The 16,053-nt window shown below is 39.9% G+C and overlaps 1 protein-coding gene across 1 annotated transcript in view; it reads right to left on the bottom strand.

Annotated features, from left to right (window-relative positions):
• Window positions 1-16,053, bottom strand: part of CDH2 (cadherin 2) — a 389,823-nt gene that overhangs the window by 80,309 nt on the left and 293,461 nt on the right. Inside the window, exons 4-6 of the mRNA XM_089675699.1 lie at window positions 10,219-10,362; window positions 8,514-8,669; window positions 4,517-4,661 (exon numbers count right to left, since the gene is read on the bottom strand). Of these exons, the coding sequence (XP_089531825.1) occupies window positions 4,517-4,661; window positions 8,514-8,669; window positions 10,219-10,362 (445 nt within the window). The remainder of the gene's footprint in view (window positions 1-4,516; window positions 4,662-8,513; window positions 8,670-10,218; window positions 10,363-16,053) is intronic.

The following is a 16,053-nucleotide window of genomic DNA, read 5'->3' as shown; positions in this document are numbered from 1 at the left end:
TGTTTGTCACAATACAAGTTAGGCTATACTTTGAGATTCTACTGACAGCTGCTGCTTGGTATTGCTAGGCAATGTCCTGATGAATCTAAATCACTGTCCTTGATAAAGAGAACTGGGTATGCATTCGCAATTATACAAGTATCGGCTAGGTTTAAACATGGCAGTTTTTATATTCCGTATTTCTGTACTATATCCACCATATAAGCCTAGGGACTCCTGGCTCCAGGATAGCAGAGACATGTCATTTTATTCATTCCATTCAACTAGTTTCACTGGTTGATCTGTGCCAGATGCCTATGTGTCAACTACAAACATGAAGGCTCTACAGAGTGAGCATGAGCATATTTATCTATGTTGCCTACGGCTACTGAAATTACAGCACAGCCCTTGTTGTTATAAGCATCAGGACAGGAATATCTATTGTGTATATACAGAAAAACCCACACACTTGGTTTCTAGATGCTGTCATTAATAGGATACCTTTGAACAAGTTTCAGTGCAGTGACATGGCATCTACTGCAAATATTATTCTAGGAAATCAATGGAAATGTCTAATTCTTAGCTTTAATTAACTATTTAGAGAAAGTGACATTACAACAGTGAACAATATTAGCTCAGAGAAACATGATTAAAATAAGAAATATTCACAGTTAAAAATCAACACATAGGAAATTTACTAAAACTGAAGAGTGCAAAATCTGGTGCAGCTCTGCATAGAAATTAATCAGCTTTCAGATTTTATTTTCAAAGTTTAACCACTTCCTAACCACGCTATAGCCGAATGACAGCTACAGTGTGGCCGTACAGTTCTGGGAGGGCGTCATATGACTTCCTTGGACATCGCTGATCACATGACATGGTAAAGGGCCAATCACTGCATTCTTTTTACCGTGTTATCAGCTGTGTTCAACCACACTGTCACAGCATGAGGAAAGTACTGCCGATAACCAGCAACTGTGAAAGGAGACATCTACACTGATAGTGCAGCCCCAAAAGTGCCCATCAGTGCTGCCAATCTTTGCGCAGCAGTGCTGCCAATCTGTCCCCAGCAGTGCTGCCAATCTGTGCCTGTTAGTGCTGCCAGTCAGTGCTGCCAGTCAGTACCGCCTATCAATGGCCTTCAGTGATGCCTATTAATACCCATCAGTGCCGCCTATCAGTGACCATCATTGCTGCCTATCAGTGCCCATCAGTGCCACAACCAAGTGCAGCCTCATCAGTGCCTCCTCATCAATGCCAACCAGTGCCATCTCATCAGTGCCGCCTCATCAGTGCAGCCTATCAGGGCCCATAAATGCTGCCTATCAGTGCCACCTCATCAGTGCTGCCTATCAGTGCTCATCAGTGCTGCCTATCAGTGCAGCCTCATCAATGTACATCAGTGAAGGAGAAAAACTACCTGTTTGCAAAATTTTATAATAGATACTAAAAAAACTTTTTTTTGTTTTCAAACTTTTTGGTCTTTTTGCTTTGTTTAGAAAAAAATAAAACACCCAGTGGTGATTAAATACCATCAAAAGAAAGCTCTATTTGTGTGAAAAAAATGTCATATGGGTACAGTGTTGCATAACTGCACAATTGTCATTCAAAGTACAACAGAACTGAAAGCTTAAAATTGGCCTCAGAAGGATGGATGTAAAAGTGCCCAGCAGGCAAGTGGTTAATTGAAGAAGCTGAAGCAAGAAGCTGACTGGCTACTATGCACCACTGCACCAGATTCTGAGTGCTCCTGTTTTAGTAAATCTCCCCCATACTGTATGTTAAATGGGAGATAAGGACACAAACATACTTCAGAAATAAAAATGTAGCAAATTTCACTAATGAATGCACTTAAAAAACATTAATGTCTGCAACAACACTTTGAGTCCCACTTGTAAAGCAGCTGTGACCTAGCTGTGGCCACACTATTGTTTTAAAAAAAAATCCTTCAACACATTTATAAAGTGCAGCAGTAAGCTTAATAAACATTTTACAGCACTTCAGGATTTTGAAAAAAGCAAAGCACCATTCATTCTAATGAAAAAAGTGTTAGGGAAAACTTGTCACACGACATTGACAGTTCATGTGACAAGGCTCTACTTCTATCCCAGAAGTTTTTCTGCAACACTATGTAGAAAAACACCAAAGACAGTGAACCAGACTAGTTATGTGAAAGCTATAATTAAAACTGTTAATTTTTATTACATATTATTTTTTTTAATAATTGTTTTAGTGGGTAAGATGTGCAGAAAAGCAGTGTGAAAGGTATGACATGGGGAGGTATTTGAAGGAGAGGAGTACAGAGGGTATGACGGTGGGCAGCATGTGTGGAATAGAATTGCAGAGGCATGATGACGAGCAATGTGTGAGCAGTGCAGAGTATAAGAGAGCATGCAGTACTAATAATAAGTACTAATAATAGTAATAATAAGTAATAAGTACTGGAGAGGAGTGTGGAGGCTATGATGGCAAATAGTTTTGAATGCTGATGATATCAGAGTGGTCAGTATGTGTAGAGTCATGGAGGATATGACGGTGGACAGTATGTGCAGGAAAGGAGCAGATGGTATTACAAAGAGCAGTATATGCTGGAGAGGCGTTCAGGGCTTTTGACTGCTGGCATATTTACAGAGGAGGAGTGCAGGGGGTTATGTTGGCAGGCAGCACAAAGTGAGACACTGTGTGCCGGGTGGGTGAAGTGGGGTGAGTGGAGGGAGATAGGGTGTGCTCTTAGCAGAAGGGGGCATTCTCTGAGTGGAGTCTGCTGAATGGGAAGGAATGTGTTGTGCTTGGCGGAAAGAGGGGTGCATTGTGAGGTGACTGGTTAGGAATATGTATGAGTAGAGAGTGAATGTGGACCGTGAGCAGAATGGGAGCATGCTGTGTGGAGGTGTAGTAGGATATGAGGTGCCAAGAAGGAATGTGTGCACTATGAGGGCATAGTGTAGGCATGCATATGGGAGGTGTAGGATGAAGGTGAGCTGTACGCAGGATACGCAAAGACATGTGGGAGGGGAAATTAGGTTAGGGGTGTGCAGCGAGCATTCTTCAGAGGGGGAGGGAGTTGGCATGAGCATTGAGATATGTGCAATAGATCTACCATATGAGGAGGAGCTGAGGGGAGAGAGATGTGGTGAGGATTTGCTGTGAGGGTGATATATATAACGTATGTGCATATACACTCACCAGCCACTTTATTAGGCACACCTGTTCAATTGCTTGTAACACAAATTGCTAATCAGCCAATCATATGGCAGCAACTCAATGCATTTATACATCTAGACATTGTGAAGCCGACTTGGTGAAGTTCAGTCTGAGCATCAGAATGAGGAAGAAAGGGAATTTAAAGTGTTACTAAACCCAGGACCCTGCATTCACTATATCTGGTCTCCCACAGCACACAGAACATGGAAGTGAAATTATTTTAGTAACTATAAACTGCTAGATACCTTTTCTCATCAGCAGTTGGAGCAGTTTTGTGACTTCTATAAGCGTCTAGCCAAGCGCATGTTAAAGCTTCTAGGAGGAGTTTTCATTCTGTCTGGACGGATGCAGGACACCTGACCTCTGTCTGGACAGCCCTGATTGGCCCTGTGCTGATCACATGCACTCTCCCAAGACAAAAAAAAACCTATCTACCAATACACATCAAACAGAGCATGTGACTCCACAGGATATGTCTTATCAGGAGATAAGAGGGGGGCACTGGAAGAAGGGGAGGATCAGAGGAGACAGGATCATACAGCGTTTTTACACAATGCAGAGGATTAACTCCTTAGGTTCCACATTGAGTATAGCAAGCCTTCTTTATTGCATAAGCAGACTGATTTTACTGTTGTGGGTTTAGTAACACTTTAGATGACATGGCATGGTTGTTGGTGTCAGATGGGCTGGTGTGAGTATTTCAAAAACTGCTGATCTACTGGTATTTTCACGCACATCCATCTCTAGGGTTTATAGAGAATGGTCTGAAAAAGAGAAAATATCCAGTGAGCGGCAGTTGTATGGATGATAATGCCTTGTTGATGTCAGAGGTCAATGGGCAGACTGGTTTGAGATGACAGAAAGGCAACAGTAACTCATGTCAATATGAACCAAAATCTCTGAGGAATGTTTCCAACACCTTGTTGAATCTATACCATGAAGAATTAAGGCAGTTCTGAATGCAAAAGGGGGTCTAACCTGGTAATAGCAAGATGTACCTAATAAAGTGGCCGGTGAATATATATATATATATATATATATATATATATTGTATATATTTCTTATTTACCATTTCCAGTTAGCAGGCCATGCACATGAGTCCACTAATCACTAGGAGTTTTACTGCATGTGCAATAATACAATGCTAGTGTGATTGGACCCTGAAAGATAAGATTTATGTGGACGTATAGCTTTTCATTAGAAAATTGTTTCTTCTGTGAGTTCAGCAGATCTAAAAATAGAAAACTATGACCTGAAATGCAGTAATACATAGAAAACAATAAACTATTTTCAATGACTTGTAAAATAGAACAGACAAATATAAAGGTTTCACCTGGTTTTGATCCTTCAGAAATACTCCCATTCCAGATCTGGTGCAGAAATTCTGGTCGGTTGTCATTCATATCTATTACATTGATGACAATGTCTATGGGATTTTCCACCTGGTTTCCATTTACATCCACTGCGTGTGCCCTCAGCTGCAAAAATAATTTTATATGGCAGTTCTCAGTAGAAGTATAAGAGAGAAGATTAGGTTTCACGCATAACTCAGTCCCGGTGATACACTGCTATAGCTTGTCCCAGATGACTTATTTGGAAATATCAGTGAATCTGCTGTCAATTCAAGCAGAGTAACTGCAGAACTGGATAATAGATGCTTTGAGCAAATATACCTTTTTATGCAGAGATTCAGCTTCATTGTCTTTTTGTGATGTCTGATAAGGCTATAGTTCTTTTTAAAATTTTCCAAAATTATATTTTGGGAAATCTTAAATCTCTTGGCCATGGACAATCCAGGTAAATGTCCTGAACAATAAATAGCCTGAAAACTGGACATGTCATACTCTTGACAGCACCTGAAAGTGACAAAAATCTGTTTTGATTCTTGCAGGCAATCTCTAAAAAATATAGAGTCAATCCTTTTGTTTCACATGCATTGTTTAGCCAAAACAGGAAATATCAAAGCCTGCCGCACAAAGTTCATGACCAGAATCACTCATCCAAGTTGCATTTACTACAAGATATGGGGGAGGGGCATACTGAATAGCCTGGCCAGAAGAAGGAAATATGAACTATTAGCAGGGTGCTGGGTAACAAAAGGGTGTGCTTGGTTCTCCAGATGGAGGATGACTCCCTTTCTAATTCAGATCATTTGAGCCTTGCTGATTAGGGATTAGACTACAGTTGGAATTCTTAAACTGTACCCATAACAGCTCTATAAAAAATAATGTTCTTTAGCAGGAATTCCACATTAATAATTATGCTGCCAAAATTAGTGTGTGCTGTAAATTGCCTGCAGCATGGTTCTTGTTTCTTCTTGCTTGGAGGCTGGCATTTTGCTGAAGCCCAGAGCCCCTGAGCAGCAGTAAATCTTTAGGCTGTCAGCACATCAGCCTCTACATTTTCAGCAGAGTGCCTAAAAAAAGAGAGCAACTGAGCATATGTAGAGCAGGATGAGGCAGTGTATTACTGGATTTTAAACCGTATAGGCACTACTTTTTAATGAGTTACCTGCAAAAGGGGCCAAGCTAAAGTGATCTTGCAAGACTTAATTTTCAGACTAAATTTCCACTTCAAAGTGCAACAGTCATTTGCTTAAAATTGCTAATCCGGCTACATGAAAAATGCCTACACCCATAGGTGGCTGCACATATATTCATACATCTATAAGAGAGCCTGGAGAGCCAGAAATCCTGTAGTCCTTCATGGTGAAGTTGAATGCTGACTCAGGTTTCAAGGGTCCTATGAAATTTGTGTAGATGTTAGAAACTATTAGAACACCTCCAACAGCCTACATTTAATTTATGTAGCTAATTTAGGAAAACTGACAGGTGTACTTTAATTGTGAAAGGATTGTGCCTTGAGGTTTAGTCAATAATGCTGGTAACATCAGCAGAATTGATGCCAGCCCTGCTGGTGATGCCAGAGAGGAACAGCTGGAATGTAAGGAGTAGTGAATGGTTATATATTGCAGGAAATACTGGCAAAGGCACTGCATTGAACAGCAAATTCATTTTCATTGAAGCAATAAAAGCTACGTGTTTGGCCAGCAGTGGGAAATAGGCAACATGCACAGTGAGTGTGTGTATTGCATGTACAAATGTATGCTTTCTGACCTAAGATGTACTAGCAAAGTTTCATCCAATCACCAAATCAGGGGGTTGCCACCAAAAGTAAAGAACAGCCTTATTACGGTTTTCAACTCATGTTGGCTATTGGACATCACAATAACTTCTTAATAAAACACACTGATCTGTTGGGCTCTTTGGTGGGGATTTACTAAAACTGGAGCACTCAGAATCTGCTGTAGTTGTGCATGGTAGCCAATTAGCTTCTAACTTCAGCTTGTTCAGTTAAGCTTTGACAGTAAAACTTGGAAGCTGATTGGTTTCTATGCAGCCGCATCACATTTTGCACACTCCAGTTTTATTGCCAGTTCACACTATAGAAATGCATTCCAGATGCGATCCAGATGCATTTCTGCATGCACATTTTTGACGAGTTTTTGGTGTGTTCTGGTGCGTTTATTATGCATTTTTTATACTTTCTGGTGAGTTTTTGATGTGTTCTCGTTAATTTTATCCCCTCTCTTTTTCTTTAATTTAAGTAGGGACATGTGCATTCCAGTGCATTTTTGGTGTGTTCCGGTGCTTTTTGATGCATTTAACGCGTTCCAGTACAGTTCTGTGCAGGAAAAATGCAGCCTGTTCTACTTTTTTTCTGCATCCAGAATGCACTAGAACGGCAAGCACTGATGTGAACTATGACATTGACAACCATATAACCTACTTTCTGTGCGTTTTGGATGCAGAAAAAAAGCACATAGAAACAAATGTATTGTGAACGGGCCCTTAGTAAATCCCCCCATTATGTTTCTAATACAACAAAGAAAGGTTATCTTTTTTCTGATTTATGGGGCAGACATACAGGGGTGACAAGCTGTACCTCCTTAAGAAAATACACAATTTTAGGTTTTTCCTCTTGCTGCTTTTTTGTTAAAACTGATTTTTAAATGTACAGTTGTGGCATTTTTTGTGGCATTGGAGCAGTAAATGCTTCTTTCTGGCAACTGTGAAGCATGGCAGTGGCTCACTGTTTTTTTGGGGGGGAGGGGGGAATGTGAGCTCAAGGGGAAGGGGAATCTTGTAAAAATTGATAGTAAGATGAATGCAGCATGTTATCAGAAAATACTGGCAGAGAGTTTGCATTCTTCTGTGCATGGGGCAGTCTTAGATTTTCCAGTGCAACAATGACCCTAAGCACAAGGCAAAGCTGACAGTGGTTACAGCAGAAAAAGGTGAAGGTTCTGGAGTGACCATCACAGTCTCTTGACCTTAATATCATCGAACCACTCTGGGGAGATCTCAAACATGCAGTTCATGCAAAAAGTCCAAAGATTTTTCATGACCTGGAGTAATTTTGTCCAGACGAATGGGAAGCTATACCATCTGCAAGAATTCAGGGCCTCATAGACAACTATTACAAAAGACTGCACGCTGTCATTGATGCTAAAGAGGGCAATACACAGCATTAAGAACTAAGGGTATGCAGACTTTTGAAAAGGGGTCATTTTATTTGTTTATTTGTTGCCGTGTTTGTTTTATGATTGTGCCATTCTGTTATGACCTACAATTTAATATGAATTCCATAAGAAATTAAAAAAAAAAGTGTTTTGCTTGCCCACTTATGGTTTCTTTAAAAATGGTACATAGTATTAACAATTCTCCAAAGTTTTGAACACAACTGTATTTTTATCCAGTTGTGTCCGTAGTTATATTCAGTGTGTTAAAGGTGGTTTTCTGGGTATTACAGTTTTTTTCTAGTTTATGACTGCCAAGTTTTATTCTGTAATAGCAATTTGTTGGGCAATTCAGGACAGTTTAGCACTCTGCTGTTGGGCTCAGCACTGATCACATGTTCGTATCCCCCTCTACCACCTAGTAAGTTTGCTCATCTATGATCCTGGAAATTCCTGCAAGTCTGAGCACTAGAAAAACAGCAAAGAGATGCAAAAGGTACATCTATGTGCTTTTTATTTAGTGTCTTTATCAGTGTCAAATAACTAAGGAGCAATAAGGCAAGATGATAATTATGTCAAATGGGACCCCTTCAGGATGTCTCCTAAGAAATATTTTCTTCTTCATGCACACTTATGTATTTACAAGCCACCAAGCATTGGTGAAGTTGTGGGGCTTAATACTGATTTACAAAAGCAAGGCTAGGCAGTCTAGGTTGAAAGCATATTCTATATCTTGTCTTATGTACATATTAATTTTAATGGCAAGCTATGCAATTAAACCATAACAGATACTGGTAATTTCTTTTCTTACATGAAAAACAGCAATCTGTTCCCGATCCAAAGGCTTTGTTACAGACAGTTGGCCAGATATAGGACTGATAATAAACACGCCAATGGGAGGTTGATCAGCTCCTGGACCTGTCACACTATATCGTAGAGAAAGGCTCTTATCCCGGTCAGATCTGATCTGTATGTTAAAAGAAAAGAGATTTACAATCAGTAAAAAATAAAGAAGAATAAATACCTCAAAGGCAAAAGCATGCAAACGGCACAGTGAAAAATACTCGATCAATTTCACATATCAGAGATAGGTCTCAGGTGGCTTGCCTTTAAAATAGCTATCCAGGATGTTTGCCCTATGGCAAGCAGTTAGATTTTGATAGCCTCAAACCCAACCCATGACTCCAGTGAAATATTATTTCTATGCTTGCTTATCAATGCAGGAAAAAGGGGAATTGTGCTGCTGTTACTGATGTTTCTGCCTTTGACTGTTGGTATCATTGTACTATTGTTATTATTGATTAATTGAAGTTCATTTGGGACCATCTTTGAAACACGGTGAACTTTTTACAAGATGATGCTGAACCCACAAGCATAGAGGATCTTCTTCGACAAGAGGCATGATTGCTCCCAACAAGTACAATTCAGAAAATACACTGCTTTGGCAGGTTCTAATTTATTTCTCTTGTATATCTTCTTCACACAGATCTGTGAGTAAAAGAGTTAAAGTACAACTAAAGGAAAAACTGGATGGATTTGAATACCTGTCAAGTTTTTATTGTTGTTTGTGTCTCCGTCAGGGAGATCTCCCTTCTCTATTTGTCCTGTTTCCATTATCGAATTATTTATTGAAAGTGAAAGTAAAAGAAAATTCCAAACTTTGGCATGTCCCCAGAAAAGTAATAGATGGGATATCTCCCAGTGGGGACACCAGTTCTGGAGATCTGGGTGTCCCCAAAGGATTCCCTTCATTTGCAGGGATTTCCTCTCACTTCCTGTTTTGACTATGAGACAGGAAGTGACGGAAAATCTTCCCAATGGATGGAAAAAAATAAACGGACAAGGGATATAACCCCCATTACTTTATCCAAAATGAAAGAAAAAAGTTCTGCCTATACATCTACTTTAAAACATATTTTAACTTTTTGAACAATGGTTATAAAGATCACCAAGACAGCATGAAATTTCAGGCAAAATGTATTTATCAATTTAGATAATGCAAGGGAGGATCAAAACCAGTTTTTCTGCTATCTGTGTACCACTGGGGAGATTTCCCAGCCACAATGGGAAATGTAGGGAAATCCCAGGTAGTCACCAGACTTGATAGATCTACTGTCAAGAAAATTTCCCTACTATTTCTGTTCTTGTGACCATTTAAAATTTGGGATTTTGTTTGACTTTCACTTTTGATAATAACGGTCACTAGGACATAACGGTCACTCATGCATGTTTGCTCCTGAGCTGGCTCGGTGCGTCCATTGACAAACAGAACGCAGCTCGTTCCGCCCCCTCCCCACTGGCTGTGATTGACAACAGCACAAAGCTAGACCAAGATCAAGCTGAGTTAAGTATAAGGGGTGCAGTGGGGGAGCAGATTGTTTATTCTAATTCAGAGAATGCAAAAAATACCTTCAGGCTTTAGAACCACTTTAATTTAGCAAATGTCACAAAAATGAATTCTACATACTGTTTTGTGAGTGGATATTCTTAAAAATATAAATTATTCTAACACTTACTCGTACTAATTCTTGTGGAAAGGATCCCCTTGAGTTCTCTGGCACATTAATTGGTGGGATGACCCAATCCCTCTTTTGTCTCTGTAGAAAACCATTGTGCTTACGTTGTGGAGGAAATCGAATTTCTGTGACGTTGTAAAAACCCTTCAAAATACAAAATTAAAATGAAAATGGGGGCCACATTTTAGATTCTTTACATATCTATCTGCCTCATTGAATTATTTTCAAAACATAAAAAGCACTAAACAATTACCATATTTCAACAAGGACACACACTGAGCTGCATAATATTTAAGAATTAATGAATTACTCATTTTTATCTGATAAAAATAACTGTGAGAAAAGCAATTAAAGTACATGTAACTATTTTGCAAAAAAATGCACTGTAGATTATTTTAAATGAATCATCACTATGAAACCATAGTAGATGCCAATGAGAAAATAGAAAAAAAAACATTAGAATAAATTATCTAGAATATGACACTGATACACTCTAATACCAATACAGACTTTGTGTTCTAAAATACACAGTGGGCCAGGACAACAGATTGCAATTCAAACTGTTACTCCATTTTTTATGTTCTCTGTTATTTTCCTCAGCGGAAACTAACACAGAAGCTAGACTTTTCATTTTCTTGAATCATAATCCACATAATATGCTTTTCTTGGGAAATGTATCAACTGCTCATCTTCATCCCAGTTCTGCTTAAATCTGAACTCCAGCCTTACCTTTGGCCTTGCCTAGTTTTACAGGCTCCTTTCCTGTACTAAAATTGCTTTTTCTGATTTCACTGCACTCTGGGAACTTCTCACAGTGTATATTGCTAGATGCAGCAAGTTACATAGGGCTCACCTCATTTTGTGGCTGAGGAACATCCAACATCATCTAGCCCTCTCCTTCTTGCTGGAATGTCCCTGGTTCATCCCTTTTACTGACTGGATTTCAGTTCTTTAAACCATAAAGGCATTAGCTAGGGTAGTCCCCAATTCTTGCATAAGTGCTGAGAGATTTGTGAGGATAACTGAGGTAGCGTGCTGGAAAGCTTGCAGGAAGCTATGTATGGCTACCTGCTTAGCCCCTCTCACTAGCCATAATCTGCCTGAATAACATAAAGAAGCACAAAGACCTGATGTGACACCAGTGGATCTAAAATAAGGTATGTAATGAAAATAGAAATTTTTTATAAAAAGAGGAACAACACGACCAAGGAAGACAAAGATTCTGTATGCTCTGCAATGTCTTTTATACATGCTTCAGGATACTTTTTTGTTTTTATTTTTAGGACATAATGTATGTCAGAGCAGATTTTTTTCTTTCTTTTAAGGACATAAGGCATGTCACAGTTTAACACAATACTCTGCATTTACCGTATTTTTCGCTCCATAAGACGCACCTGACCATAAGACGCCCGCTCCCACCAGCCGCGTGCTGTCTTCCCGGCTTCTGTAATGGCGCTCGGCATGACAGCCGGGTGCCCAGTGCGCATGAGCGAGAAGCACTTGCGCTTTGTGATTGGTCCGGCGGCTTCTGGGATCTGTCATGTGTCCCAGGTGCCGCCTTACCATTCACAAAAAGCACCGCTTCCTGCGCATGCGCACTTGGCACCCGGCTGTCATGCCCACACTACAGAAGCCGGGAAGACCGCGCCGCTGGATAGAGGAACGGGTAAGATGAAAGAACAACTCCACGGAAGTGGGAGCGGGTATTTGTCAAATTCAGGTACCCGCTCCCCCCCCTCCCCAAAGGTCAGCAGTCATCTCTATAAGGTCCCGCTGAAGAGCTGAGCAGCTGGCCCGGTATTCTGACACGGCGGCGGTGGAAATACCGGACCGGCCGCTCCATATTCGCTCCATAAGACGCACTGACATTTTCCCCCCTTTTTTGGGGGGAAAAAAGTGCGTCTTATGGTGCGAAAAATACGGTAAGTCCTCATGCACACTGGACGTTTTTACAGCTGCTGTTTTTGGCTTTTGACATTTTTTTCTACAGCTAGTAAACCCCCCAGCATGTTATTCTATGTGACTATGCACACATAGACTGTAATCAATGTTTTTTAGCAAGGACGATTTATGGCTGGAAAAAAAACCCCAGGGATAGTGGGTTTCTAGAGGAGTTTTTTTAGCTATAAAAACGCTCTAACAAAGAAAAACACATCAAAACGCAGTAAATTGTGATAAAATGCTGCAAACTGGCATTTTTGGACATTTTTTTGACCCAAAAAAAAATTGATTTATTTGCAACAAAAACCCATAAAAAATGCAAACATGGGAAAACACTGCTAAATGCTAATGCAAAAACACTTAGAAAAGCTGAAAAACACTTGTTTTTAATGTGACTTTACATAGCTAACGTTACCAGCGTTATCAAAACACCCCGTGTGCATGGAGCTTTTTTGTGCTTGGTTTGATAAAGTTACTGTATCTAGTTAAACTAATAATATTAATAACATATATAATAATATATAAGTTAAACTAATAATTTGCAGTGCTGAATAACTTTGAGTGCATCATTTGTATAGGCTCAGCTGTATGTTCTGTACATCTGTTTCAAGAACACATGGGAGATGCTCTTGAGTGAAAAAAACAAAGATCTTGATAAGAGTGTCAGAGGTGGAGGTGAGGAAGGGGAAGTGAGACTGAAGTGTAGAGGGCAATGCGGAGGGATCAATACACTGAATGTCTAGGGAACAGCATGATAACTATAGGTGGATAGGGAAGAGTAAGTTTGTGAGCACAGAAACATTGATTCATTTAATGGGAAAATCGTACACAGTGTACAGGATTGCAGAATATTTGTACACTCATTTGAGAAATTTTAAATTATTATATATTAGGTAAAAAGTCAAAACAATTTGATATATATTGAAAAACTGTCCTAAATATGTAATCAGTTAAGGATTTAGCTGAATAACTGCAAGTCATATCCACTACTGCAATGCAAAGTAAAAAAAATATACTATATTTCTATCTTATGAAGATAGTTGCATACCATATCAAAATTAAAGTGATACTAAAGGTTCTTTTTTCATTTTTTTAAAATAACAAACATGTTATACTAAGCTGCTCTGTGTGTGGTTTTGCACAGAGCAGCCACAATCCTCCTCTTCTCAGGTCCCCCGCCAGTGCTTCTGGCTTCTCCCTTCTGTGCAGTGACCACTTAGCAAGCCGCTTGCTATGGGGGCACTGCTGCATGCTCACTCCCTCCCTCCATAAGACACAACAGAGCATGGTTCGGCCCCTCCCCCCTACTCCCTCCCCACTGGCTGTGATTGACTGAGCCAAAGAGGAGGCAGAGACCCAGGAGAGCCTGGGTCTGATCAGGGTCTGATCAGGTCCGTTTGTCAGTTTTTCAGGTTGACCTTATTGGACGGTCTATTTACCCCTATGGACCAGCGGGTGTAAACAGACTTGTGTCCCTTTACACCCACCTAGCTCCAATCTGACCTAGTCTGCTTAAAAAAAAAAACAGAAGTGGATATGTCTCCCTCCATCTAGACAGATCAGAGGGCAGGCGGATGTTAACAGACATCGGAGTCCGTTAACACCTGCCGGTCAATGGAGCAGAGCAGGCTCGGTCCTTGTCCATTCTGTATAAACTGAGCGGACATGGACCTGTCATCCACCTGTTTGGCTCAGCAGGGGATCAGAAGACAGATCCCCTGCTGATAATAATGGAGTCCACTCCATGTGAAAGGAGGCCATAAAAGTTTAATTCATACTGTTGTGTTGAGGTGCTCTAATCCCTCTCCACTTTATCCAAAAACTGTTAAATTATCAGATTGTTTTTTAGAGTGAATGGATGTTTTCCCAATCATTTTGTTCTTTAAACAGTTGTAAACAATTTGTAGCTTGTAATTGTACAATACTATAAATGCTGTTTTTTATCAATAACATGTATCAAACATTACTGTCAAGAGAGAAGGATTTCCCATCAGTCAATATCATTTATCCCTGTCTTTAGTGATCATATTTGTACACAGAATATTGGACCTGATAATCAGCAGAATTTTTAATCAAATCATTTGAAAAATCAGTCCATGCAAGGTCAGCCTCAGCATATCCATAGAAAACACACTACTTTCTCTTTTCACAAGACTCCCTTGTCTGACTGTTGAATAAATGAACACTTCTGTAGGATTTATATTACCACTCATTATCATATCTGCCACTATCCAGGCAGATAGTTTTTAGTCAGACTTGGGCATGCTGAAATGTCACGCAAGTTCCAAAGACACATTTAATATGTGCTGGTAAAGAATGTCTCAAATATTTATGACCCTATTAAATCCCACGGTATTAATTCTGTAATTATTTTAAACCTATGTCAGGCAAGATGGATGCTTTGGATGACCCACTTTGCACACTAGCCATTAATCTTCTGTAGGTGTCGAAACTCCTTTCTGGTTCTACTCCCTAATTCTGCGTCACACACTGCTTTTTTTATTTCAGACGTGTGTCTCCTAAAACAATTATATTTAAAGGTGGAATGTGTAAAAGGGAGAGTCATATAGGTTTTACTCCTGTAAATGACTAAGCAGCCAAAGGGATTTCCCATATCTCCTCAGCAAAAAGATTGTCTTTAATATTGAAGAAAAATTCAGGTGTGGAGGATGCTAAGTGTGCATGTAAAATAGGACAGTGATTTAAGACATCATTAAACATAGTGTTTTAAAGGGGGTTCCATTTATAACAAAGTCAGTATGCTGAACACTTCTATATGAGCTTTTATTTATCTGTTGTTTAAAGGTATAGCATTTTCCCTGTTTTATTTTTCTTTCAGAAAAGCAATCTGGAACACCACAGGCTTGCTTTTTTAATTTTTAGGCTCAATTCTTTATTTACCATATTGGTCTTTGTCCTCAGCCATATGAATAATAAAGTACATCTAAAGGCTCTTTTGTGATAGTCCAAACAGTTCTCAAATCCAGTTACTATGTGAAAAAAAAGAGCCTCATGAATTAAGAAAAAATTACCTTCCCTGAGTCAGTCAAATCCTACTTCATTTGTGTCTCACATGCCCGCCTCCCAGACACTGTAGATCACAGTGGGAGGTTTTCAGCAGCACAGTCAGTTCTGTCAATCCAGAAAACAGTCAGCAGGGCTAGGCACGACCAGCTGCTTACTGACTATCTACGGGCTTTTAAATCAGAAAAGACTGTACTTCATTGGCATGATCTACAGGTATCTGTAAGACTTTATGGGGGGAATAAGGGAGAAAGGTAAGTGCTATTGCACTTACAATTCAATTCTACAGCATATATATATATATATATATATATATATATATATTGCCAAAAGTGTTGGTACGTCTGTCTTTACACGCACATGAACTTTAATGGCATCCCACTCAGTCTGTAGGGTTCCAAATTGAGTTGTCCGACCCTCTGCAGCTATAACAGCTTCAATTCTACTAGGAAGGCTGTCCACAAGGTTTAGGAGTGTGTCTATGGGAATGTTTGACCATTCTTCCAGAAGTGCATTTGTAAAGTCAGGCCACAAGAAGGCCTGGCTCGCAGTTTCCACTCTAATGCATCCCAAAGGTGTTCTATCTGGTTGAGGTCAGTCAAGTTCCTCCACTCCAAACTCACTCATCCATGACTTTATGGACCTTGCTTTGTGCACTGGTGTGCAGTCATGTTGGAACAGGAAGGGGCCATCCCCAAACTGTTCCCACAAAGTTATGATCATGAAATTGTCCAAAATGTCTTGGTATGCTGACGCCTTAAGAGCTCCCTTCACTGAAACTAAGGGGCCAAGCCCATCCCCTGAAAGACAACCCCACAGCATAATTCCCCTCCCCCACCAAACTTTACACTTGGCACAATGCAGTCAGGC

The sequence above is a fragment of the Staurois parvus genome, unplaced genomic scaffold, assembly GCF_062004578.1.
Source record: "Staurois parvus isolate SC_StPar_1 unplaced genomic scaffold, SC_StPar_1.0 ptg000157l, whole genome shotgun sequence".
Classification (NCBI taxonomy): domain Eukaryota; kingdom Metazoa; phylum Chordata; class Amphibia; order Anura; family Ranidae; genus Staurois; species Staurois parvus.
This window is presented reverse-complemented; position numbering and strand designations above follow the sequence as displayed.